Genomic DNA, 25,897 nt, shown 5'->3' on the forward strand with positions numbered 1-25,897 from the left:
GCACAAGAGAGTTGTGCGCCTCCCCCAGCTGTCACAACGATTTAGGGCTTTGTGCATGGTATTGCCACCCCCACCCTGAAGTGTGCGCTGAGGGCTGTGCGCTTGTAAAGCCGGTACGGTTCGCCTGTTTCAAAACGACTTGTACGTCTCTTCTCCATTGACTGTACAGTACGCCGCTCACGCGAAATGCGTGAGGTTTAGGGGGGGCCGCGGAGGAAAGCCGAACAAAGCACACAGGAGCGCCGCAAAGCGCCCAGAAGCGCTAGAAGGCACATTACCTTACTAAAACTGGGCAGAAGGCCCAGAACATTGCATTTTTAAGAACTGTGACCCTGTGAAGAGTAACTGGAACCATTTTTTTACGCATAAGACTGTATTTACAAGCCTACGTTGAATATATATATATAAAGATATATTTTTACTAAAAGAATACAGTTTGGTGTCATTGTGTGGTGGGTTGGTGGTGAAGGGTGTGATACTGCAAATGTTTAACCCCATGTGCCCCAGAGATTAGCCTAGACTGCTTGCGCCACACTACCTAGAGGGTAAGCAGAGGTTGTTCTTGAAGGTAACCCGTCGCCCTGACGTGGAAGAGAGGGTCCCTGCTTGTCGCCAGTGCTGCACTGCGCCAACCAGAGACTCCCCTTTCCAACATTGGACGCAGCGGTGAGGATCGCGAATTTACATTTGCAGTGTTCATACATTTACTATTGACCATTGCACAGTGATGACAGTCCAGTAACCTAAGCCACAGACTTTTTTTTATGTTTTACTGGGAGAATCCCCATTTGTTGTGAAGTCATGCCTGGATCAGCAGGAAGCATCATGGATTTTGGTAGAGCCCTGTCGCCAGAGGAGTTGACGGACAGGAAGGAGGCCAGAATACATGAAATGAAGTTGGCGGAGCTGAAATTGAATTGCCAACTGGAGCTAGAATCTAGGAAGTTAGCCCTGGAAGAAATGAAAATGGAGCTTGCGCATGACTTAAGAATGAGGAAACTTGACTTAGAGCTCGAGGGGCGTGAGGCCAGGAGGGTGTCAGCCCAGCAACAAGAAATGTGTGTAGCTCAGAGATTGAGCTTTGCTGAGTTGGAGGTGGAGTCCAGCTCAGATGGTGGCAGCAACATTCAGGTATCTAGTGCAGACAGCATAACGCGCGCACCTAGAGGTATGGCACCTGACTTGGAGGGGGTTAACATACACCAGGAGGTTCAAGGGCATGAGGTAGCTCCAGTAGTGCGCAGCGTCCCTGAAGGGAATAGGGTAGCTGGCGTAGGAGTTCATGGTCCTAGTGGTGGGAGGGATTCCCCCATGGTTGAGGTCCTGGTGGGTGAGTGTAAGGACCGCCCAGAAGAGTGTGGGTTGTGTGACAGAGACAGTTCGCTACTGTCTGGCCAGTCTCAGAAGAATGGTGTGGAGTATGTGTGTGAGGCGCTGGATGGTGAGGTGAAGGATAATTTGGTTAACCCTGCTAGGGGGCTGCGTAATCCAATTGTGGGAGAGCATATTGTAAGTCCCAGTTTTCCAGAGCTATGCGAACACCTGTTTGAGAGTGAGTTCTCTGACCCCAGGGAGCTCACATTGGAGGCAGACCTTGTTGTGGATTCTAGAGGGTCTGGAGAGGCATTGGGGTGTGATCCTGTGGGGAGTGGCTCAGGTATCTTCCAGCCCAGAGTGGTGGAAGTGGCGCAGAGTAGCCCAGCTAGGTCCTGTAGTAGTGAGAGGGGTGTAGGGCCTCACGTCCTGTCCTTAAGGGGAAGGAGTGAGAAGGGGTGTTGTCCCGGTAGTGCCCAACCTCAGTCTCAGAGCCTGGATGGTTCTTTAAGGGAACACCAGGTGGGGAGCCTAGGCTGTCCGGATGAGTCACCCTTTGAGGGGGATCCCCCAGTGGCTAGAGAACGTGGAGGCTCTGTAAACAGGGCTCCAGTAGTTCTGGTGACTGGCAGTACCCCTCCAGTTGGGAGGGTGCAGAAGTCCAGAAGGAGGGGCGAGAGGGGGAAAGAGTCCCCAGTGGAAGAACCAGTGGGTCAGGGGCCAGCCAGCAGGGCTGCGTCCCCAGTGAATGACCAGGGGGACACCACTTCTGTCCTGGGGGATCTTCCCGCACTGTCAGAGGGACAGGGGTTGGGAGATCTGCGCCAGGCAGACTGTCGCACGACACATGAGCTATGTGCCACCCTCAGGGGGGGCAGGCGTGCTCCCCGGAAAGTCCTGGTGCGCCAGGCAAGTGTTCAACTGCAGGGTTGGGTCCCTGAGTTGGAGAGTCAGGTTCAGGTGTTGTCTGACCTGGAGGGTGGGACCACTGTAATCAGTGTCCTGACCCATGACACTTCTAGGGGTACCACTCAAGTTGGGAGTGGGCAGTACTCTGGAAGGGGGTGCAGAGGGAGGGAGTCCTCGCCTCTGACCCCGGTACGGATTGAGGGTTTAGACCCTAGGTTTAAGGGCCAGGTGCAGGGTGTCCCCCCTGACCTGGTGCCCCAGTTGCAGGATAGCACCCCTGAACTGGTGGGCGAATTGTGCAGGTCACCTGTCCCAGGTGCCCTGACAATTCTGGAAGGGGGTACCACTCCAGGTGGGAGGGTACAGAGCCCCAAGGAGGAGGACCAGGTGTGGGAGGGGCCACCCCAGTCTTTGGTACAGCCGCCAGGTACAGACCTGGGACTGGTGGGTCAGTGCCAGGATGTCATACCTGACCTGACAGGAGGGAGAGTGGACAAAGGGTGCCAAGCACCTGGGGCTACTGCCCCCGCTCTCTGAGGCCACAAAGGGTTGAGAGCCCTGAGAGGCGTAAGGCTTGGGTCTCATTCCTGACTACTGTCAGTGGCCACTGTGACATTTTTCTGTCTGCCTGTTGGGACACACCTGTGAGCGAATTAAGGTTCAAGGCTGCACAGGTGGTGTCCACAGAGGAAGAGAAGGGTGCCCCATGGATTAGCTGGGTGGACCCTGAGAGTATGGACAGAGGATTTGAAATAGGTTCAGATTGGCGTAGAACTGGAATGTGCCCCTGCTGTTGCGGGCCAGGTCCATGTTCTATCGCCCTAAGCAGGGAAGCCCATCACAGTGGTGATTGGTCTACCCTGCGTTTTGGCTGGAAGGGGGTTGTGTTGGACCTGGCCCTCTTGGCAAGGTCATCCCTAAACTTTTTGCCTTCCTCCAATACTCTCTCTGACCTGTTTTTGTTGGTTTAATGACTCTGGGCACTTTGCCACTGCTGACCAGTGCCAAAGTGCATATGCTCTCCCTGTTGAAAAGTGTACATGTGATTGATGTCCATGATTGGTTCATTGGATTTACTGTTAGTCCCCAGTAAAGTGCACCAGGAGTGCCAGGGCTTGTGAATGCCAACACTGCTAGTGGGCCTGCAGCGCTGATTGCGCCACCCACAGAAGCAGCCTTAAAAATGTGTCTAGGGTCTGCCATTGCAGAACCTGCGTGCAGTCTGGTACTGTCATGCTGGCTGGGCAAGTGCACACACTTGCCAGCCCCTAAACCTTCCCTTAACTTCATCTTAGTCACCCCTATGGTAGGCCTGAGGGCAGGGTGCATTGTAAGTGTAAGGTAGGACATGCTCTGATGTGTGTGGCATGTCCTAATAGTGAATTACTGCCAAATTCGTTTTTCACTATGGTAAGGCTACCAGTTCCCTTTAGGCCAGATGGGCTGCTGGAATTATTACACTCTATAATCCCAGCAGGCTCAGGGAACATGGTAGAAATTAATGTTTAGTATGCCTGAACTCAGAATAATAAAATACTTCTTTTAGTAAAGTTTATTTTAATATCCTGTGTTTGCAAATGCTACTTTTAGAAAGTTAGCATTTGCTGGCCTAACCATTTCAGCCCGCCTCTGCTTGGATGTGGATCTGACTGTCTGGTGTGTGTGAGTGACAGGGCTGGGAGTTGACAGGTAGTGAATAGCAGGATGACACCTTAGTGGGAGGTGGGAGTTTCCCCTGAATGATGCATCAGGCTGTGCTCTACCTCCACAATGCTGGCTCCGCCCTCCAGGGGAGCGACTGATGACTCAGCCTGCACCTGGCCCAGGAAGGACCGAAGCTTGTCAACAAAGTGCTCCAAGCTGCCCCTGTCCTCACAATGCTGGCTCCGCCCCCTGGGGAGCGGCTGATGTGCCTGCCCTCTCACTGAATGCAGAAGCAGAAGTACCCACCACAAGTGCTCAGAGGCTGGAGCAGTTATGCAGAGGCCCCCTGGCCTGCTAGAACAAAAGAAACTGGGTATAAAAGTAGGAGCCCTGCTCCTTGTAAATTAGATCCTGTTTGCGCTACAGAAGAAACTCTGCCCGAAGAGAAGGACCTGGAAGGACTACAAGGAGGAGTGCTGTCTCTGGCCTGTGTCTGGTGCCTTGCTGCAGAAGGAGAGGAAAAGAAGAGACTACAAGAGACTTTTGCTTTTATTTGAACTTTGTGCCAAACTCTGCTGAAAGATCTCCAAGGGCTTGCTGTGGAACTTGCCCCCTGACCAGCGCCCCAGGAACAGTGGGCGCTACCCTCCCTGATCAAGGAACTGCTGTGTGTGCTGCTCGTCGCTGCAGCGCTGACTGAGGAGGACGAGAGCGTTGTGCGTCTCTGCCACGCTCCCCGTGATCCAGGACATCGATATCCCCCCGAGCACCGTGACAGGGGCCTAAAGTGGACCGCAAGAGCAACGTGAGGCCCAGCCGCCGCTGGCCCGAGCACCGTGACTGCATCTGCCTGTGAGCCCCGAGAGCAACGTGAAGGAGGACCCATCCGGTCCAAGCACCCGAGTTGACTGCGCCTCGCACCGTAGACCCCTCTGCAACGATGGACTGCCGCCCTGTGATAACCCCCCTCTGATCGGCATCCTGCCCGACAGCTCAGCTGTGAGCGCACAGCTGCAACCGGCACTTTGGCTGGGTACGTCCCGCACTTGGGGACCGTACTGCCACTTGCCGCCATCACACCGCCGCCTCCTTCAGGGTCGGAGCGAAGACCAAAGAAAGGACCCTGCCGCCACCAATCACCGCCGCCCCGGGTGACCCGTGACCTGCCCAGCTGAGAGCCGCAGCTCGCCGCGACCCCAGGGAAGCAACGCGACGTGGGACAGGCCCCCCTTTCAGCCGTCCGCTTCGCAAGACTTAAGGTACTGTGCGCTGTTCAAAGAACTGTGCGCCTTGAATTGCCCGTGTGTCCCTGACTCCGTGTACGCCTCGTACCCGGCCCCGTAAACCGACCGCCCTCGCACCGCACAAGAGAGTTGTGCGCCTCCCCCAGCTGTCACAACGATTTAGGGCTTTGTGCATGGTATTGCCACCCCCACCCTGAAGTGTGCGCTGAGGGCTGTGCGCTTGTAAAGCCGGTACGGTTCGCCTGTTTCAAAACGACCTGTACGTCTCTTCTCCATTGACTGTACAGTACGCCGCTCACGCGAAATGCGTGAGGTTTGGGGGGGCCGCAGAGGAAAGCCAAACAAAGCACACAGGAGCGCCGCAAAGCGCCCAGAAGCGCTAGAAGGCACAGTACCTTACTAAAACTGGGCAGAAGGCCCAGAACATTGCATTTTTAAGAACTGTGACCCTGTGAAGAGTAACTGGAACCATTTTTTTACGCATAAGACTGTATTTACAAGCCTACGTTGAATATATATATAAAGATATATTTTTACTAAAAGAATACAGTTTGGTGTCATTGTGTGGTGGGTTGGTGGTGAAGGGTGTGATACTGCAAATGTTTAACCCCATGTGCCCCAGAGATTAGCCTAGACTGCTTGCGCCACACTACCTAGAGGGTAAGCAGAGGTTGTTCTTGAAGGTAACCCTTCGCCCTGACGTGGAAGAGAGGGTCCCTGCTTGTCGCCAGTGCTGCACTGCGCCAACCAGAGACTCCCCTTTCCAACAGAGTGGTTGTGAGCACATGCGACCATTCGCAATGAGAAATCCGACCGCCCATGATGAGAAATCTCGCCTGGAGGTTGATTTTCCACGCTTGCCAAATTGACATTGATGGTCGCAAACGAGGAAAAATCTCGTCGGGAGGTAGATTTTCCTCGCTCGTGCTCAACCAACTTGATGTTGACGAGCGCAGGCGAGGAAAAAAACTCTGCTACGCGGAGCAGAGTTTTTTTGAAGTCCGCGAGCTCCACGTAACATGGAGTGCGGAAAACTCCGCGAGCGGAATGGAGTTCACCACCCAGGGTTAGTAATTACGTCAAGGGCCCGCATCGAGGGGACAGTGCAGGAGCCGAGAGTTGAACCTGCTGGTTGTGCTTCAGGTCCCCGCCGTGCTCTGTTCTCTAGGGTCTTGCTTCACTACTTCCACTCTCCCCCGTTCTACACAAACACACACACACTGGATACCTCACCTCTGCACTCAATCAGACTAAGAAAATGTACCTCTCGTACCTGGGAGTCCATCTTCCCAATGCCCCTCCTTTGCCCATGTCAGCCCTTCTCCAGACTTACCACTTTACTCCCACTCACCGCTACAATGCCTGGGGGCCTCTCTCGCGTATGTGATCACTGGCAGCAACAGTCTGACCATCCTCTCTCCTCAAACCCTGGTCCCTCCCCTCCATCTGACTGACTGAGGTAGAGATAGACTGACTGACTGAGGTAGAGAGACTGAGAGAGAGAGAGAGACTGATAGAGAGAGAGAGAGACTGACTGAGACAGACTGAATGACTGAGAGAGAGAGACTGACAGAGAGAGAGAGACTGACTGACTGAGAGAGAGAGAGACTAACTGATAGAGAGAGGGAGACTGACAGAGTGAGACTGACTGACCAACAAAGAGAGACTAGAGAGACTGACTGATTGACTGACTGACTGACTGACTGACAGAGAGACTGGCTGAGAGAGACTGACTAAGAGAGACTGACTGACTAACAAAGAGAGAAAGACTGACAAAGAGAAAGACTGACAGAGAGGGACTGACTGACTGACAAAGAGTTACTGACTGTCTGATGAAGAGAGACTGACAGAGAGAGACTGGCAGAGAGAGAGAGAGGCTGACAGAGAGAGAGAGAGAGAGACTCTGATGGAATCGGGTCAAAGTGTGTATGAAGCTATGCAGTGCCTCTTAAGATTGCTATTGTCTACTAATAAAAATGTATTATCAAAATGTGCTCTTTGTAGTTACATCTGCTTTTGAAATACAGCACTGTTGCATTGTTTGTATTGAAATGGGTTTGATTTGTTTTACTTTAGCCCTGCCCCCCCCCCACCTACCCCTCCCTTCCTTCCTTCCCCCACCACTGACCCCAACTCTACCGGTGCGGCCCACGGCCACAAAACACACCGAAATTTTGGTCCCAGACAGAAAGTTTGTGAGTATCAATGCTCTAGTACATTGGATTACAACACTGCATAGAATGCACTTATTACAAGAGATAGGTTTTAAATAAGAGCTTATAAAGATTGATGTCCCCCCCCCCCCCCACCCTGAAGTCAACACCACTAGAGAGCTAAGACGCCAGTCAGTTGTCATCTGTAGCCATACGTGGCCTGGATTCTTATACAGCACTGTCTATAAATCAGACACCAGTTTTTGTACAGCGCACATCCTGAACTCGTGTGTGAGAGGGTCTTATCATATGTGATGATAAAAGAAAGGAGGCTTGGTGAAATCAAATGCACGTCAAGGATCACACGGTTTGGTTAAGCAAGGAAGCTGGGATCGATCCCAGGTTTTCTGGTTCCATGCTGAGTAGGGGTGGGCGGTAATAAAAGAGATCTAAATGCAGTGGAATACGAGCTGGTCGCTAACTTTGGTGTTCCTGTGCTCCTGCGGCAGGATTATTGTGCCAAATGACTCATAATTACGCAAAGTAGTATAATTGTGTAATTTTCAGTGCTATAATGGCAAATACGTAACGCAACATTACCGAAATGACTCCAATTACACCAGTGTAGTTACAATTTCAGCCAGGCCTAATTGTCATCCCCTGAATGGGTATTTACATCAAAGGCCGCGGCTTTGTTTCTAATACTTGGCGCATGAGGTTTGAGCGTGGGTTGCAGCAGAAGCCACGCGAGGACTCCGGCTCGTTTTGGGCTCGGGGCCCAAGGGGGCCTGGAGCTGATCCAGAGCCGGGCATCTGGGTAGAGCCGGGCTCCATCCCTCAGCGGCTCGGCTCACCCACCTCGACTTTACACCTCGTCTTTCTTGCTCTCCGCCGTTCTCTTTCCAGCGTGCGGGGCTGACCAGCGCTGCCTCTCTCCTCTACCTCCACTTCCAGCTTTCCCTTTACCGGGTGCAAGACTCACCAGAGCTCTTCCACTCTCTCCTCCACTCTTCCCTTGACTCACCACGCACCCCTTCACCCTTCCCCTAGTGCAGGGCTCACCGGCCACCTTTACTCTTCCCTTGGCGCATGGCTCACCAGGCCCCCCTTCGCCCTTCCCTTGGTGCATGGCTCACCAAGCCCCCTCCACCCTTCCCTTGGTGCGTGGCTCACCAGGCCCCCCTTCACCCTTCCCTTGGTGCATGGCTCACCAGGCCCCCCTTCACCCTTCCCTTGGCGCATGGCTCACCAAGCCCCCTCCACCCTTCCCTTGGTGCAGGGCTCACCAGGCCCCCCTTCACCCTTCCCTTGGCGCATGGCTCACTAGGCCCCCCTTCACCCTTCCCTTGGTGCATGGCTCACCAGGCCCCCCTTCACCCTTCCCTTGGCGCATGGCTCACTAGGCCCCCCTTCACCCTTCCCTTGGTGCATGGCTCACCAAGCCCCCTTCACCCTTCCCTTGGTGCATGGCTCACTAGCCCCCTTCACCCTTCCCTTGGTGCATGGCTCACCAAGCCCCCTTCACCCTTCCCTTGGCGCATGGCTCACCAAGCCCCCTTCACCCTTCCCTTGGTGCATGGCTCACCAGGCCCCCCTTCACCCTTCCCTTGGCGCGTGGCTCACCCGGCCCCCTTCACCCTTCCCTTGATGCATGGCTCACCAGGCTCCCTTCACCCTTCCCTTGGCGCATGGCTCACCAGGCCCCCTTCACCCTTCCCCTAGTGCATGGCTCACCAGGCCCCCCCTTCATCCTTCCCCTAGTGCATGGCTCACCAAGCCCCCTTCACCCTTCCCTTGGTGCATGGCTCACCAGGCCCCCCTTCACCCTTCCCTTGGCGCATGGCTCACCAGGCCCCCCTTCACCCTTCCCCTAGTGCATGGCTCACCAGGCCCCCCTTCACACTTCCCCTAGTGCATGGCTCACCAGGCCCCCTTCACCCTTCCCCTAGTGCATGGCTCACCAGGCCCCCTTCACCCTTCCCCTAGTGCATGGCTCACCAGGCCCCATCCACCCTTCCCTTGGTGCGTGGCTCACTCGACTCTTTTTCACCCTTTCCTTGGTGCATGGCTCACCAGGCCCCCCCTTCATCCTTCCCCTAGTGCATGGCTCACCAGGCCCCCTTCACCCTTCCCCTAGTGCATGGCTCACCAGGCCCCCTTCACCCTTCCCCTAGTGCATGGCTCACCAGGCCCCATCCACCCTTCCCTTGGTGCGTGGCTCACTCGACTCCTTTTCACCCTTTCCTTGGTGCATGGCTCACCAGGCCCCCCCTTCATCCTTCCCCTAGTGCATGGCTCACCAGGCCCCCCTTCACCATTCCTTTGGTGCATGACTCACCAGGCTCCCTTCACCCATCCCTTGGCGCATGGCTCACCAGGCTCCCTTCCCCCTTCCCTTGGCGCATGGCTCACCAGGCCCCCTTCACCCTTCCCCTAGTGCATGGCTCACCAGGCCCCATCCACCCTTCCCTTGGCGCATGGCTCACCAGGCCCCCCTTCACCCTTCCCTTGGTGCGTGGCTCACCAGGCCCCATCCACCCTTCCCTTGGTGCGTGGCTCACTCGACTCCTTTTCACCCTTTCCTTGGTGCATGGCTCACCAGGCCCCCCCTTCATCCTTCCCCTAGTGCATGGCTCACCAGGCCCCATCCACCCTTCCCTTGGTGCGTGGCTCACTCGACTCCTTTTCACCCTCCCTTGGTGCAAAGCTCACCAGGCCCCCCTTCACCCTTCCCTTGGTGCATGGCTCACCAGGCCCCTTTCCCTTGGCGGAGGGCTCTCCAGCCCCCACCTTCACCCTTCCCTTGGCACAAGGCTCACCAGGCCCCCCTTCACCCTTGTCTTGGGGCATGGCTCGCCAGAGGTCTCTCTCTCTTCCCTGGATGCATGGATGGCTCACACGTGTTCTCTCCCTCCATATCCTCAAATTTTCACTTTCCTGTGTGTCTGGTTCACCAGTGTAGGCCCTCTCTCCCTTCCACCGCCACGCCACGCTACGCTTCCCTTTCCCGAGTGCATGGCTCACCTGGGCTCTCTCCCTCCTCCTCTGTCGTCCACCCTGCACTTTACTGTGTACCTGGCTCAATGGAGGTCTCCCTCCCTCCCCTCCACCCCCATTCTTCCCTTTCTGGTGCCTGGCACACCTGAGCTGTCCCTCTCTCCCCTCCACCCCCACTCTTCCCTTTCTGGTGCCTGGCCCACCTGAGCTGTCCCTCTCTCCCCTCCACCTCCACTCTTCCCTTTCTGGTGCCTGGCACACCTGAGCTGTCCCTCTCTCCCCTCCACCCCCACTCTTCCCTTTCTGGTGCCTGGCACACCTGAGCTGTCCCTCTCTCCCCTCCACCCTCACTCTTCCCTTTCTGGTGCCTGGAACACCTGAGCTGTCCCTCTCTCCCCTCCACCCCCACTCTTCCCTTTCTGGTGCCCGGCACACCTGAGCTGTCCTTCTCTCCCCTCCACCTCCACTCTTCCCTTTCTGGTGCCTGGCACACCTGAGCTGTCCCTCTCTCCCCTCAACCCCCACTCTTCCCTTTCTGGTGCCCGGCACACCTGAGCTGTCCCTCTCTCCCCTCCACCCCCACTCTTCTCTTTCTGGTGCCTGGCACACCTGAGCTGTCCCTCTCTCCCCTCCACCCCCACTCTTCCCTTTCTGGTGCCCGGCACACCTGAGCTGTCCCTCTCTCCCCTCCACCCCCACTCTTCCGTTTCTGGTGCCTGGCACACCTGAGCTGTCCCTCTCTCCCCTCCACCTCCACTCTTCCCTTTCTGGTGCCTGGCACACCTGAGCTGTCCCTCTCTCCCCTCCACCCTCACTCTTCCCTCTCTGGTGCCTGGCACACCTGAGCTGTCCCTCTCTCCCCTCCACCCCCACTCTTCCCTTTCTGGTGCCTGGCACACCTGAGCTGTCCCTCTCTCCCCTCCACCCCCACTCTTCCCTTTCTGGTGCCCGGCACACCTGAGCTGTCCCTCTCTCCCCTCCACCCCCACTCTTCCCTTTCTGGTGCCTGGCACACCTGAGCTGTCCCTCTCTCCCCTCCACCCCACTCTTCCCTTTCTGGTGCCTGGCACACCTGAGCTGTCCCTCTCTCCCCTCCACCTCCACTCTTCCCTTTCTGGTGCCTGGAACACCTGAGCTGTCCCTCTCTCCCCTCCACCCCCACTCTTCCCTTTCTGGTGCCTGGCACACCTGAGCTGTCCCTCTCTCCCCTCCACCCCCACTCTTCCCTTTCTGGTGCCTGGCACACCTGAGCTGTCCCTCTCTCCCCTCCACCCCCACTCTTCCCTTTCTGGTGCCTGGCACACCTGAGCTGTCCCTCTCTCCCCTCCACCCCCACTCTTCCCTTTCTGGTGCCTGGCACACCTGAGCTGTCCCTCTCTCCCCTCCACCCCCACTCTTCCCTTTCTGGTGCCTGGCACACCTGAGCTGTCCCTCTCTCCCCTCCACCCTCACTCTTCCCTCTCTGGTGCCTGGCACACCTGAGCTGTCCCTCTCTCCCCTCCACCCCCACTCTTCCCTTTCTGGTGCCCGGCACACCTGAGCTGTCCCTCTCCCCCCTCCACCACCACTCTTCCCTTTCTGGTGCCCGGCACACCTGAGCTGTCCCTCTCTCCCCTCCACCCCCACTCTTCCCTTTCTGGTGCCTGGCACACCTGAGCTGTCCCTCTCTCCCCTCCACCCCCACTCTTCCCTTTCTGGTGCCCGGCACACCTGAGCTGTCCCTCTCTCCCCTCCACCCCCACTCTTCCCTTTCTGGTGCCCGGCCCACCTGAGCTGTCCCTCTCTCCCCTCCACCCCCACTCTTCCCTTTCTGGTGCCCGGCACACCTGAGCTGTCCCTCTCTCCCCTCCACCCCCACTCTTCCCTTTCTGGTGCCCGGCACACCTGAGCTGTCCCTCTCTCCCCTCCACCCCCACTCTTCCCTTTCTGGTGCCTGGCACACCTGAGCTGCCCCTCTCTCCCCTCCACCCCCACTCTTCCCTTTCTGGTGCCTGGCACACCTGAGCTGTCCCTCTCTCCCCTCCACCTCCACTCTTCCCTTTCTGGTGCCCGGAACACCTGAGCTGTCCCTCTCTCCCCTCCACCCCCACTCTTCCCTTTCTGGTGCCCGGCACACCTGAGCTGTCCCTCTCACCCCTCCACCTCCACTCTTCCCTTTCTGGTGCCTGGAACACCTGAGCTGTCCCTCTCTCCCCTCCACCCCCACTCTTCCCTTTCTGGTGCCTGGCACACCTGAGCTGTCCCTCTCTCCCTTCCACCCCCACTCTTCCCTTTCTGGTGCCTGGCACACCTGAGCTGTCCCTCTCTCCCCTCCACCCCCACTCTTCCCTTTCTGGTGCCTGGCACACCTGAGCTGTCCCTCTCTCCCCTCCACCCTCACTCTTCCCTTTCTGGTGCCCGGCACACCTGAGCTGTCCCTCTCTCCCCTCCACCCCCACTCTTCCCTTTCTGGTGCCTGGCACACCTGAGCTGTCCCTCTCTCCCCTCCACCCCCACTCTTCCCTTTCTGGTGCCTGGCACACCTGAGCTGTCCCTCTCTCCCCTCCACCCCCACTCTTCCCTTTCTGGTGCCCGGCACACCTGAGCTGTCCCTCTCTCCCCTCCACCCCCACTCTTCCCTTTCTGGTGCCTGGCACACCTGAGCTGTCCCTCTCTCCCCTCCACCCCCACTCTTCCCTTTCTGGTGCCTGGCACACCTGAGCTGTCCCTCTCTCCCCTCCACCACCACTCTTCCCTGTCTGGTGCCTGGCACACCTGAGCTGTCCTTCTCTCCCCTCCACCCCCACTCTACCCTTTCTGGTGCCCGGCACACCTGAGCTGTCCCTCTCTACCCTCCACCCCCACTCTTCCCTTTCTGGTGCCTGGCACACCTGAGCTGTCCCTCTCTCCCTCTCTCCCCTCCACCTCCACTCTTCCCTTTCTGGTGCCTGGCACACCTGAGCTGTCCTTCTCTCCCCTCCACCCCCACTCTTCCCTTTCTGGTGCCTGGCACACCTGAGCTGTCCTTCTCTCCCCTCCACCCCCACTCTTCCCTTTCTGGTGCCTGGCACACCTGAGCTGTCCCTCTCTCCCCTCCACCCCCACTCTTCCCTTTCTGGTGCCTGGCACACCTGAGCTGTCCTTCTCTCCCCTCCACCCCCCACTCTTCCCTTTCTGGTGCCTGGCACACCTGAGCTGTCCTTCTCTCCCCTCCACCCCCACTCTTCCCTTTCTGGTGCCTGGCACACCTGCGCTGTCCCTCTCTCCCCTCCACCCCCACTCTTCCCTTTCTGGTGCCTGGCACACCTGAGCTGTCCCTCTCTCCCCTCCACCCCCACTCTTCCCTTTCTGGTGCCTGGCACCCCTGAGCTGTCCCTCTCGCCCCACCACCCCCACTCTTCCCTTTCTGGTGCCTGGAACACCTGAGCTGTCCCTCTCTCCCCTCCACCCCACTCTTCCCTTTCTGGTGCCTGGCACACCTGAGCTGTCCTTCTCTCCCCTCCACCCCCACTCTTCCCTTTCTGGTGCCTGGCACACCTGAGCTGTCCTTCTCTCCCCTCCACCTCCACTCTTCCCTTTCTGGTGCCTGGCACACCTGAGCTGTCCCTCTCTCCCCTCCACCTCCACTCTTCCCTTTCTGGTGCCTGGCACACTTGAGCTGTCCCTCTCTCCCCTCCACCCCCACTCTTCCCTTTCTGGTGCCTGGCACACCTGAGCTGTCCCTCTCTCCCCTCCACCCCCACTCTTCCCTTTCTGGTGCCTGGCACACCTGAGCTGTCCCTCTCTCCCCTCCACCCTCACTCTTCCCTTTCTGGTGCCTGGCACACCTGAGCTGTCCCTCTCTCTCCTCCACCCCCACTCTACCCTTTCTGGTGCCCGGCACACCTGAGCTGTCCTTCTCTCCCCTCCACCACCACTCTTCCCTTTCTGGTGCCTGGCACCCCTGAGCTGTCCCTCTCTCCCCTCCACCCCCACTCTTCCCTTTCTGGTGCCTGGCACACCTGAGCTGTCCCTCTCTCTCCCCTCCACCTCCACTCTTCTCTTTCTGGTGCCCGGCACACCCGAGCTGTCCCTCTCTCCCCTCCACCCCCACTCTTCCCTTTCTGGTGCCCGGCACACCTGAGCTGTCCCTTTCTCTCCCTTCCACCCCCACTCTTCTCTTTCTGGTGCCTGGCACACCTGAGCTGTCCTTCTCTCCCCTCCACCCCCACTCTACCCTTTCTGGTGCCCGGCACACCTGAGCTGTCCCTCTCTACCCTCCACCCCCACTCTTCCCTTTCTGGTGCCTGGCACACCTGAGCTGTCCCTCTCTCCCTCTCTCCCCTCCACCTCCACTCTTCCCTTTCTGGTGCCTGGCACACCTGAGCTGTCCTTCTCTCCCCTCCACCCCCACTCTTCCCTTTCTGGTGCCTGGCACACCTGAGCTGTCCTTCTCTCCCCTCCACCCCCACTCTTCCCTTTCTGGTGCCTGGCACACCTGAGCTGTCCCTCTCTCCCCTCCACCCCCACTCTTCCCTTTCTGGTGCCTGGCACACCTGAGCTGTCCTTCTCTCCCCTCCACCCCCCACTCTTCCCTTTCTGGTGCCTGGCACACCTGAGCTGTCCTTCTCTCCCCTCCACCCCCACTCTTCCCTTTCTGGTGCCTGGCACACCTGCGCTGTCCCTCTCTCCCCTCCACCCCCACTCTTCCCTTTCTGGTGCCTGGCACACCTGAGCTGTCCCTCTCTCCCCTCCACCCCCACTCTTCCCTTTCTGGTGCCTGGCACCCCTGAGCTGTCCCTCTCTCCCCACCACCCCCACTCTTCCCTTTCTGGTGCCTGGAACACCTGAGCTGTCCCTCTCTCCCCTCCACCCCACTCTTCCCTTTCTGGTGCCTGGCACACCTGAGCTGTCCCTCTCTCCCCTCCACCCCCACTCTTCCCTTTCTGGTGCCTGGCACACCTGAGCTGTCCTTCTCTCCCCTCCACCCCCACTCTTCCCTTTCTGGTGCCTGGCACACCTGAGCTGTCCTTCTCTCCCCTCCACCTCCACTCTTCCCTTTCTGGTGCCTGGCACACCTGAGCTGTCCCTCTCTCCCCTCCACCTCCACTCTTCCCTTTCTGGTGCCTGGCACACTTGAGCTGTCCCTCTCTCCCCTCCACCCCCACTCTTCCCTTTCTGGTGCCTGGCACACCTGAGCTGTCCCTCTCTCCCCTCCACCCCCACTCTTCCCTTTCTGGTGCCTGGCACACCTGAGCTGTCCCTCTCTCCCCTCCACCCTCACTCTTCCCTTTCTGGTGCCTGGCACACCTGAGCTGTCCCTCTCTCTCCTCAACCCCCACTCTACCCTTTCTGGTGCCCGGCACACCTGAGCTGTCCTTCTCTCCCCTCCACCACCACTCTTCCCTTTCTGGTGCCTGGCACACCTGAGCTGTCCCTCTCTCCCCTCCACCCCCAGTCTTCCCTTAGTGGTGCCCGGCACACCTGAGCTGTCCCTCTCTCCCCTCCACCCCCACTCTTCCCTTTCTGGTGCATGGCACACCTGAGCTGTCCCTCTCTCCCCTCCACCCCCACTCTTCCCTTTCTGGTGCCTGGCACACCTGAGCTGTCCCTCTCTCCCCTCCACCCCACTCTTCCCTTTCTGGTGCCTGGCACACCTGAGCTGTCCCTCTCTCCCCTCCACCCCACTCTTCCCTTTCTGGTGCCTGGCACACCTGAGCTGTCCCTCTCTCCCCTCCACCCCACTCTTCCCTTTCTGGTGCCTGGCACACCTGAGCTGTCCCTCTCTCCCCTCCACCCCCACTCTTCCCTTTCTGGTGCCCGCACACCTGAGCTGTCCCTCTCTCCCCTCCACCCCCACTCTTCCCTTTCTGGTGCCCGCACACCTGAGCTGTCCCTCTCTCCCCTCCACCCCCACTCTTCTCTTTCTGGTGCCTGGCACACCTGAGCTGTCCCTCTCTCCCCTCCACTCCCACTCTTCCCTTTCTGGTGCCTGGCACACCTGAGCTGTCCCTCTCTCCCCTCCACCCCCACTCTTCTCTTTCTGGTGCCTGGCACACCTGAGCTGTCCCTCTCTCCCCTCCACCCTTCCATTTCCTGGGACCGTGGCTCACCTGGGCTCTCTCCCTCCCTCTCTGCCCTCCACCCTCCGCTTCCCCACGCGCCTGGGCCCCCGGAGAGCTCCCTCTGCCCCAGCCCCACCCGCCCCTCCCTAGGTGCCTGCCTCGCCTCAGCTCTCCCCCTCTCCAGCCTCCTTTGAAGATCTCCCGAGGACCTCTCCGCCTGTGAAAGGCTTGTGTACAGAGGGAGTGGGTTTCAGCCATAAAGTGCCCGGAGCGCGAGAGGGGGCAGAGAGTGCAGAGACAAGTGCCTGGCAGGGTTGATGCTGTGTCTCCGGGGAGGGGCAGTGCAGACAGCATGGGGGGCAGACTGCTCTGGCAGTGCCTGCTGCTGGCGCTGATGGGGCCGGGCATGCTGGGCTCCGAGCACCCCGACTGCAGGGACCGCAGGGAGGACCCCTCCTGCCTGGACAGCCTGGTGGCCGTGCCCCCCGAGGCCGGCTGCGAGGGGGCCCTGGGCTGCAGGCTGCACTTCCTGGGGCCCGAGGAGCCGGCGGCGCCCGAGGAGGTGCGGGAGACCCCCCAGGAGCCGCAGCAGGAGTTCAAGCAGACCCTGAAGCAGGCGGGCGCGGATGGCAGTGCCAAGCAGCAGAGCACGCGCTCCAAGAACGTGGGCGAGCGCCTGGCGGTGGCCGAGGCCGGGCTGCTGGCCGTGAGCGCCCGGCTGCAGCGGCTGCAGGACGAGAGCCGGCTGAACCTGAGCCGCATGGAGGAGCGGCTCAACTCCCTGGTGGTCCTGCTGCTGGGCATCCTGTCCGGGTGCCAGCTGCCCTGCAACGAGTCCGTGCTGCGGCTGTCGCTGCTGGGTGAGTGAGGGCGAGGGGGCAGCACAGCTGTCGCTGCTGGGTGAGTGAGGGTGTGCATGGCTTGTGACTGCAAGGGGGCAGCTATGACAGCTGTCGCTGCTGGGTGAGTGACTGCAAGGGGGCCTGATCACAGGCTGTCTCTGCTGGGTGAGTGACTGCAAGGGGGCATGATCACAGGCTGTCGCTGCTGGGTGAGTGACTGCAAGGGGGCCTGATCACAGGCTGTCGCTGCTGGGTGAGTGACTGCAAGGGGGCCTGATCACAGGCTGTCGCTGCTGGGTGAGTGACTGCAAGGGGGCATGATCACAGGCTGTCTCTGCTGGGTGAGTGAGGGTGAAGGCATGATCACAGGCTGTCGCTGCTGGGTGAGTGACTGCAAGGGGGCATGATCACAGGCTGTCGCTGCTGGGTGAGTGACTGCAAGGGGGCCTGACCACAGGCTGTCGCTGCTGGGTGAGTGAGGGTGAAGGCATGATCACAGGCTGTCGCTGCTGGGTGAGTGACTGCAAGGGGGCCTGATCACAGGCTGTCGCTGCTGGGTGAGTGACTGCAAGGGGGCCTGATCACAGGCTGTCGCTGCTGGGTGAGTGAGGGTGAAGGCATGATCACAGGCTGTCGCTGCTGGGTGAGTGAGGGTGAAGGCATGATCACAGGCTGTCGCTGCTGGGTGAGTGACTGCAAGGGGGCCTGAACACAGGCTGTCGCTGCTGGGTGAGTGACTGCAAGGGGGCATGATCACAGGCTGTCTCTGCTGGGTGAGTGAGGGTGAAGGCATGGTCACAGGCTGTCTCTGCTGGGTGAGTGACTGCAAGGGGGCATGATCACAGGCTGTCGCTGCTGGGTGAGTGACTGCAGGGGGGCATGATCACAGGCTGTCTCTGCTGGGTGAGTGAGGGTGAAGGCATGATCACAGGCTGTCGCTGCTGGGTGAGTGACTGCAAGGGGGCATGATCACAGGCTGTCGCTGCTGGGTGAGTGACTGCAGGGGGGCATGATCACAGGCTGTCTCTGCTGGGTGAGTGAGGGTGAAGGCATGGTCACAGGCTGTCGCTGCTGGGTGAGTGACTGCAAGGGGGCATGATCACAGGCTGTCGCTGCTGGGTGAGTGACTGCAAGGGGGCATGATCACAGGCTGTCGCTGCTGGGTGAGTGACTGCAAGAGGGCATGATCACAGGCTGTCGCTGCTGGGTGAGTGACTGCAAGGGGGCATGATCACAGCCTGTCTCTGCTGGGTGAGTGAGTGAGTGCATGGGGACAGCTGTCACTGCTGGGTGAGTGAGGACGAGGGGGCAGCACAGCTGTCACTGCTGGGTGAGTGACTGCAAGGGGGCAGCACAGCTGTCTTTGCTGGGTGAGTGACTGCAAGGGGGCATGATCACAGGCTGTCGCTGCTGGGTGAGTGAGTGTGAGGGCATCGGCGCGGGCTGTCGCTGCTGGGTGAGTGAGTGTGAGGGCATCGGCGCGGGCTGTCGCTGCTAGGTGAGTGAGTGTGAGGGCAGGTGTGGGCTGTCGCTGCTGGGTGAGTGACTGCAAGGGGGCATGATCACAGGCTGTCTCTGCTGGGTGAGTGACTGCAAGGGGGCATGATCACAGGCTGTCGCTGCTGGGTGTGTGAGTGCATTGGCGCGGGCTGTCGCTGCTGGGTGAGTGAGTGTGAGGGCATCGGCGCGGGCTGTCGCTGCTGGGTGAGTGAGTGTGAGGGCATCGGCGCGGGCTGTCGCTGCTGGGTGAGTGAGTGTGAGGGCATCGGCGCGGGCTGTCGCTGCTGGGTGAGTGAGTGTGAGGGCATTTTCGTGGGCTGTCGCTGCTGGGTGAGTGAGGGTGAGGGCATCTGCGTGGGCTGTCGCTGCTGGGTGAGTAAGTGTGAGGGCATCGGCGCGGGCTGTCGCTGCTGGGTGAGTGAGTGTGAGGGCATCAGCGCGGGCTGTCGCTGCTGGGTGAGTGAGTGTGAGGGCATCAGCGCAGGCTGTCACTACTAGGTGAGTGTGAGGGCATCGGCGCAGGCTGTCTCTGCTGGGTGAGTGAGTGTGAGGGCATCAGCGTGGGCTGTCTGCTGGGTGAGTGAGTGTGAGGGCATCGGCATGGACTGTCTCTGCTGGGTGAGTGAGTGTGAGGGCATCGGCGCGGCCAGTCTCTGCAGGGTGAGTGAGTGCGAGGGCACCGGCGCGGGCTGTCGCTGCTGGGTGTGTGTGAGTGCAAGGGACAGCCTCTACAGCTGTCGCTGCTGGGTGAGTGAGTGTGAGGGCATCGGCGTGGGCTCTCGCTGCTGGGTGAGTGAGGGTGAGGGCATCAGCACGGGCTGTCGCTGCTAGGTGTGTGTGAGGGCATGACCACAGGCTGTCTCTGCTAGGTGTGTGTGAGGGCATCAGCGCGGGCTGTCGCTGCTAGGTATGTGTGAGGGCATGACCACAGGCTGTCTCTGCTAGGTGTGTGTGAGGGCATCGGCGCGGGCTGTCACTGATGGGTGAGTGACTGTGAGTGCAAGGGGCCAGCCTCCGCTCCTGTCCGCCAGATGAGTGAGTGCAAGGGACCACCCTCTATAGCTGTCGCTGCTGGGTAAGTGTGAGGGCATCGGCTTGTCTCTGCTAGGTCAGCTGTCTCTGCTGGGTGTGTGTGAGTGCAAAGGACCAGCCTCTACAGCTGTCTTTGCTAGTTGAGTGCAAGGGGAAGCCTCGGCAGCTGTCTCTGCTAGTTGTGTGTAAGGGCATCAGCACAGGCTGTCTCTCCTAGGTGTGTGTGTAGGAGTGCAAGGGGCATAATCACAGGCTGTCTCTGCTGGGTGAGTGACTGCAAGGGGCATAATCACAGGCTGTCTCTGCTGGGTGAGTGACTGCAAGGGGGCCTGATCACAGGCTGTTGCTGCTGGGTGAGTGAGGGTGAAGGCATGATCACAGGCTGTCGCTGCTGGGTGAGTGACTGCAAGGGGGCATGATCACAGGCTGTTGCTGCTGGGTGAGTGAGGGTGAAGGCATGATCACAGGCTGTCTCTGCTGGGTGAGTGACTGCAAGGGGGCCTGACCACAGGCTGTCGCTGCTGGGTGAGTGAGGGTGAAGGCATGATCACAGGCTGTCGCTGCTGGGTGAGTGAGGGTGAAGGCATGATCACAGGCTGTCGCTGCTGGGTGAGTGAGGGTGAAGGCATGATCACAGGCTGTCTCTGCTGGGTGAGTGACTGCAAGGGGGCATGATCACAGGCTGTCGCTGCTGGGTGAGTGACTGCAAGGGGGCCTGATCACAGGCTGTCGCTGCTGGGTGAGTGACTGCAAGGGGGCCTGACCACAGGCTGTCGCTGCTGGGTGAGTGAGGGTGAAGGCATGATCACAGGCTGTCGCTGCTGGGTGAGTGAGGGTGAAGGCATGATCACAGGCTGTCGCTGCTGGGTGAGTGAGGGTGAAGGCATGATCACAGGCTGTCGCTGCTGGGTGAGTGACTGCAAGGGGGCCTGACCACAGGCTGTCGCTGCTGGGTGAGTGAGGGTGAAGGCATGATCACAGGCTGTCGCTGCTGGGTGAGTGAGGGTGAAGGCATGATCACAGGCTGTCGCTGCTGGGTGAGTGACTGCAAGGGGGCCTGAACACAGGCTGTCGCTGCTGGGTGAGTGACTGCAAGGGGGCCTGATCACAGGCTGTCGCTGCTGGGTGAGTGAGGGTGAAGGCATGATCACAGGCTGTCGCTGCTGGGTGAGTGACTGCAAGGGGGCATGATCACAGGCTGTCGCTGCTGGGTGAGTGACTGCAAGGGGGCAGCTATGACAGCTGTCACTGCTGGGTGAGTGACTGCAAGGGGGCAGCACAGCTGTCACTGCTGGGTGAGGGCACCGGCGCAGGCTGTCGCTGCTGGGTGAGTGAGTGTGAGGGCATCAGCGCAGGCTGTCACTACTAGGTGAGTGTGAGGGCATCGGCGCAGGCTGTCTCTGCTGGGTGAGTGAGTGTGAGGGCATCAGCGTGGGCTGTCTGCTGGGTGAGTGAGTGTGAGGGCATCGGCATGGACTGTCTCTGCTGGGTGAGTGAGTGTGAGGGCATCGGCGCGGCCAGTCTCTGCAGGGTGAGTGAGTGCGAGGGCACCGGCGCGGGCTGTCGCTGCTGGGTGTGTGTGAGTGCAAGGGACAGCCTCTACAGCTGTCGCTGCTGGGTGAGTGAGTGTGAGGGCATCGGCGTGGGCTCTCGCTGCTGGGTGAGTGAGGGTGAGGGTGAGGGCATCAGCACGGGCTGTCGCTGCTAGGTGTGTGTGAGGGCATGACCACAGGCTGTCTCTGTTAGGTGTGTGTGAGGGCATCAGCGCGGGCTGTCGCTGCTAGGTATGTGTGAGGGCATGACCACAGGCTGTCTCTGCTAGGTGTGTGTGAGGGCATCGGCGCGGGCTGTCACTGATGGGTGAGTGACTGTGAGTGCAAGGGGCCAGCCTCCGCTCCTGTCCGCCAGATGAGTGAGTACAAGGGACCACCCTCTATAGCTGTCGCTGCTGGGTAAGTGTGAGGGCATCGGCTTGTCTCTGCTAGGTCAGCTGTCTCTGCTGGGTGTGTGTGAGTGCAAAGGACCAGCCTCTACAGCTGTCTTTGCTAGTTGAGTGCAAGGGGAAGCCTCGGCAGCTGTCTCTGCTAGTTGTGTGTAAGGGCATCAGCACAGGCTGTCTCTCCTAGGTGTGTGTGTAGGAGTGCAAGGGGCATAATCACAGGCAATCTCTCTGCTAGGTGTGTGTGAGCAGCAGCCTCGACAATTGTCTCTGCTAGGCGAGTACATGGAGCGCCTGTCTACAACTGTCTCTACTAGGTGAGTGCGAGTGGGCCAGCCTCTACTGCAGTCTCCCGTATGTGAGTGCAAGGGGCATCATCACAGACTGTCTCTGCTAGGTGTGTGTGTGTGTGTGCAAGGGGGCAGCTTTGACAGCTGTCTCTGCTGGGTGAGTGCGAGGGGGCATGATCACAGGCTGTCTCTGCTGGGTGAGTGTGAGTGTGAGAGTGAGGGCATCAGTGCAGGCTGTCTCTGCTAGGTTAGTATGAGGGCATCAGTGCAGAATGTCTCTGCTAGGTGAGTGTGAGTGCGAGGGACAGTCTCTACAGCTGTCTCTGCCTCATGAGTGCAAGGGGGCAGCTTCAACAACTGTCTCTGCTAGGTGAGTGTGAGGGCATGAGTGCAGGTTGTCCCTGCTAGGTTAGTGTGAGGGTATCATCGCAGGCTTTCTCTGCTAGGTGAGTGTGAGGGCATGAGCGCAGGCTGTCTCTGCTATGTGACTGTGAGGGCATCAGTGCAGGCTGTCTCTGCTAGGTGAGTGTGAGTGCAAGGTACAGTCTCTACAGCTCTTTCTGCTAGGTGAGTGCAAGGGGCATGCCTCCCCACCTGTCTCTGCTAGGTGAGTGACTGCAAGAGGGCATGAACACAGGCTGTCTCTGCTGGGTGAGTGACTGCAAGGGGGCATGAACACAGGCTGTCTCTGCTGGGTGAGTGACTGCAAGGGGGCATGGTCACAGGCTGTCTCTGCTGGGTGAGTGACTTCAAGGGGGCATGGTCACAGGCTGTCTCTGCTGGGTGAGTGACTTCAAGGGGGCATGGTCACAGGCTGTCTCTGCTGGGTGAGTGACTTCAAGGGGGCATGGTCACAGGCTGTCTCTGCTGGGTGAGTGACTGCAAGGGGGCATGGTCACAGGCTGTCGCTGCTGGGTGAGTGAGTGTGAGTGCATTGGCGCGGGCTGTCGCTGCTGGGTGAGTGAGTGTGAGGGCATCGGTGCGGGCTGTCGCTGCTGGGTGAGTGAGGGTGAGGGCATCGGCGTGGGCTGTCGCTGCTGGGTGAGTGTGAGTGCAAGGTACACTCTCTACAGCTCTTTCTGCTAGGTGAGTGCAAGGGGCATGCCTCCCCACCTGTCTCTGCTAGGTGAGTGAGTGCATGGGGGAGCCTCTACAGGTGTCTCTTTCAATTGAGTGCAAGGTGGCAGCATCAACACCTGTCTCTGATAGGTGAGTGCAAGGGGCAGCCTCAACAGCTGTCTCGGCCTGATGAGTGCAAGATGGAGTCTCAACAGCTGTCTCTGGTCGTGAGTGCAAGGGGTCAGCATCCCCACCTGTCTCTGCTAGGTGAGTTCGTGCAAGGGGGAGCCTCTACTGCTGTCTCTTCCAGGTGAGTGCAAGGGGACAGCATCAACATCTGTCTCTGCCAGGTGAGTGCAAGGGACAGCGTCAACAGCTGTCTCTGCCAGGTGAATGCAAGGTGCCAGCCTCAAGAGCTGTCTCTGCCAGGTGAGTGCAAGGGGCCATACTCTCAAGCAGCCACTCAAGCAATCCTAGTCAGAGTCAATTTTAATGTACGATTATTTAAAACCTTTATAAGCAAGCAAAGCAATTGAGAGTATTCAACATACAAAGTCTAAAACACATTATAAGAACAAACAGAGCTAAGGGGCATATTAGTAAGGGCGTTATCGCTGCTTTAGCGGCACTTTTTGCTGATAAAGTGGTGATTTTTTATCGCCCAATTACCAAGCTGTCGCTAACAGCAGTTAGCGACAGCTTCCAGGCGATAGCGACCGCTTTGTGGCCCACCTTGCATGTCAGCGATATTTATCACTAATGACATGCAAATTGGGCGTACCCAAACTGGTAGCGACTGAAAGCAGTCGCTAACACAGCTATTGCCTATTAGCAATACCCTTGATGCGATAAAAAAACGCGCGCTTACCGCGATTAGCGCCAGGATTTTACACCTGGTAAAAACCTGACTTAGCCATTATAGTGAATGGGAGGTGGATCCTATGGCTAAGTCCCCACCTGCCTATTAGCGAGATTTTCCTTAGCGATAGGATTTTTATCGCTGGAAATCTCACATTATTGATGGGATTCGCCGCTATCGCTGGAATTTTTATCGCTGTGGAGATAAACGTTGGTAATACTGCGTTATCTCAGGGCTAAAATTCAGCGATAGGTGGTGATAAAAAAAATCACGATAAGCGCGGTTTGCGATAATTTTTGCAAGCTGTTGCTAATATGCCCCTAATTGCGGGACAGAAAAGATTCAGTCGAGCCATATTTTAAGAAGATAGAACAGGTAAAAGAGCAAAGTGAAGAACCACTCTTGTAAAAACACTGGGCAGCGCCCAGTGCTAAGAAATGGAGCAGCAGGTGTGGTCGTTTAAGACAATGTGCAAAACGCAATAATGGCAGTGGGAAACCAGGTAATAAGCAGCATGAGTAGTCGCCAATGTGCAAAATGTGCTGGAAACATGACTAAACCCAGCCCGTTTGCAACGAATTGTGCTGACTGTGATGTCATTAATCTTAAAGTTGTAGCGTAAAGGCCGTAACATTTTTGGTGGGCTCAGCCCGACTCGATATTGGGCATGCAATGATAAATTGCACGAATGTTAAATAAAACAGAAAAATAAAGAGTGCACAGTAGAAAACAAACAGTGCACAGTAGAAAACAAACAAGAAAGTAAAAGTACAGCATTTGGCAGCAAGTTACCAAAGCACTGGGAGAAATGACAATTTTCCAGTTTGGTCACAACCACCCGGAGAAACTTGACAGGGGCTCAAACTCTCTCTGCTGTGTGAGAGCATAGTGCCAACCACCCACCCTGCATCATGCCAGGGTCTCGAGCTGTCTCTGCTGTAAGAGCATAGTGCCAACCACCCACCCTGCATCATTCCAAGGACTCTAGCTGTCTTCTGTGAGAGCATGGTGCCAACCACCCACCCTGCATCATTCCATGGGCTCGAGCTGTCTCTGCTGTGAGAGCATGGAGCCAACCAATCACCCTGCATCATGCCAGGGGCTGGAGCTGTCTCTGCTGTGTGAGAGCATGGTGCCAACCACTCATCCTGCATCCTTCCAGGGGCTCGGACTGTCTCAACTCTGTGAGAGCATGGCGCCAACCACCCACCCTGCATCATCCCAGAGTCTCTAGCTGCCTGCTGTGAGAGCATGGTGCCACCACCCACCCTGCATCATTCCAGGGGCTCGAGCTGTCTCTGCTGTGAGAGCATGGTGCCAACCACCCACCCTGCATCATTCCATGGCCCAACCACCCTGCATCATTCCAGGGGCTCGAGCTGTCTCTGCCGTGAGAGCATGGTGCCAACCACCCACCCTGCATCATTTCAGGGGCTCAAGCTGCCTCTGCTGTGTGAGAGCATGTTGCCAACCAATCACCCTGCATCATTCAAGGGGCTCAATCAGACTCTGCTGTGTGAGAGCATGGAGCCAACCACCCACCCTGCATCATTCCAGGGGCTCAACAATCCACCCTGCATCATTCCAGGGGCTCAGGCTGTCTGCCGTGTGAGAGCATGGTGCCAAAACCCACGCTGCATCTTTCCAAGGGCTCAAGCTGACTCTGCTGTGTGAGAGCATGGAGCTAACCACCCACCCTGCATCATTCCAGGGACTCAAGCTCTCTCTGCTGTGTGAGCGCATGGTGCCAACCACCCACCTGGCATCATTCCAGGGGCTCGAGATGCCTCTGCTGTGTGAGAGCACGCTGTCAACCACCCATGCTGTTTTATTCAAGGGACTCACGCTGTCTCTACTGTATGAGAGCATGGCCCCAACCACCCACCCTGCATCATTCCATGAGTTTGGGCTGTCTCTGCTATGTGATAGCATGGTGCCAGCCAATCACCCTGCATCATGCCAGGGGCTCGAGCTGTCTCTGCTATGTGATAGCATGGTGCCAGCCAATCACCCTGCATCATGCCAGGGGCTCGAGCTGTCTCTGCTATGTGATAGCATGGTGCCAACCAATCACCCTTCATCATTCCAGGGG

General features: G+C 58.3%; 1 protein-coding gene across 1 annotated transcript in view; it reads left to right on the forward strand.

The window, feature by feature from the left end:
• The first annotated feature begins 16,633 nt into the window (after positions 1-16,633).
• LOC144783463 (fibrinogen-like protein 1) overlaps positions 16,634-25,897 on the forward strand; it is a 107,875-nt gene continuing 98,611 nt past the window's right edge. The window contains exon 1 of the mRNA XM_078662434.1: positions 16,634-17,144. Coding sequence (XP_078518560.1) covers positions 16,637-17,144 — 508 coding nt within the window. The 5' untranslated portion in view covers positions 16,634-16,636. The remainder of the gene's footprint in view (positions 17,145-25,897) is intronic.

This window comes from Lissotriton helveticus, chromosome 9 (genome assembly GCF_964261635.1).
Source record: "Lissotriton helveticus chromosome 9, aLisHel1.1, whole genome shotgun sequence".
NCBI lineage: Eukaryota > Metazoa > Chordata > Amphibia > Caudata > Salamandridae > Lissotriton > Lissotriton helveticus.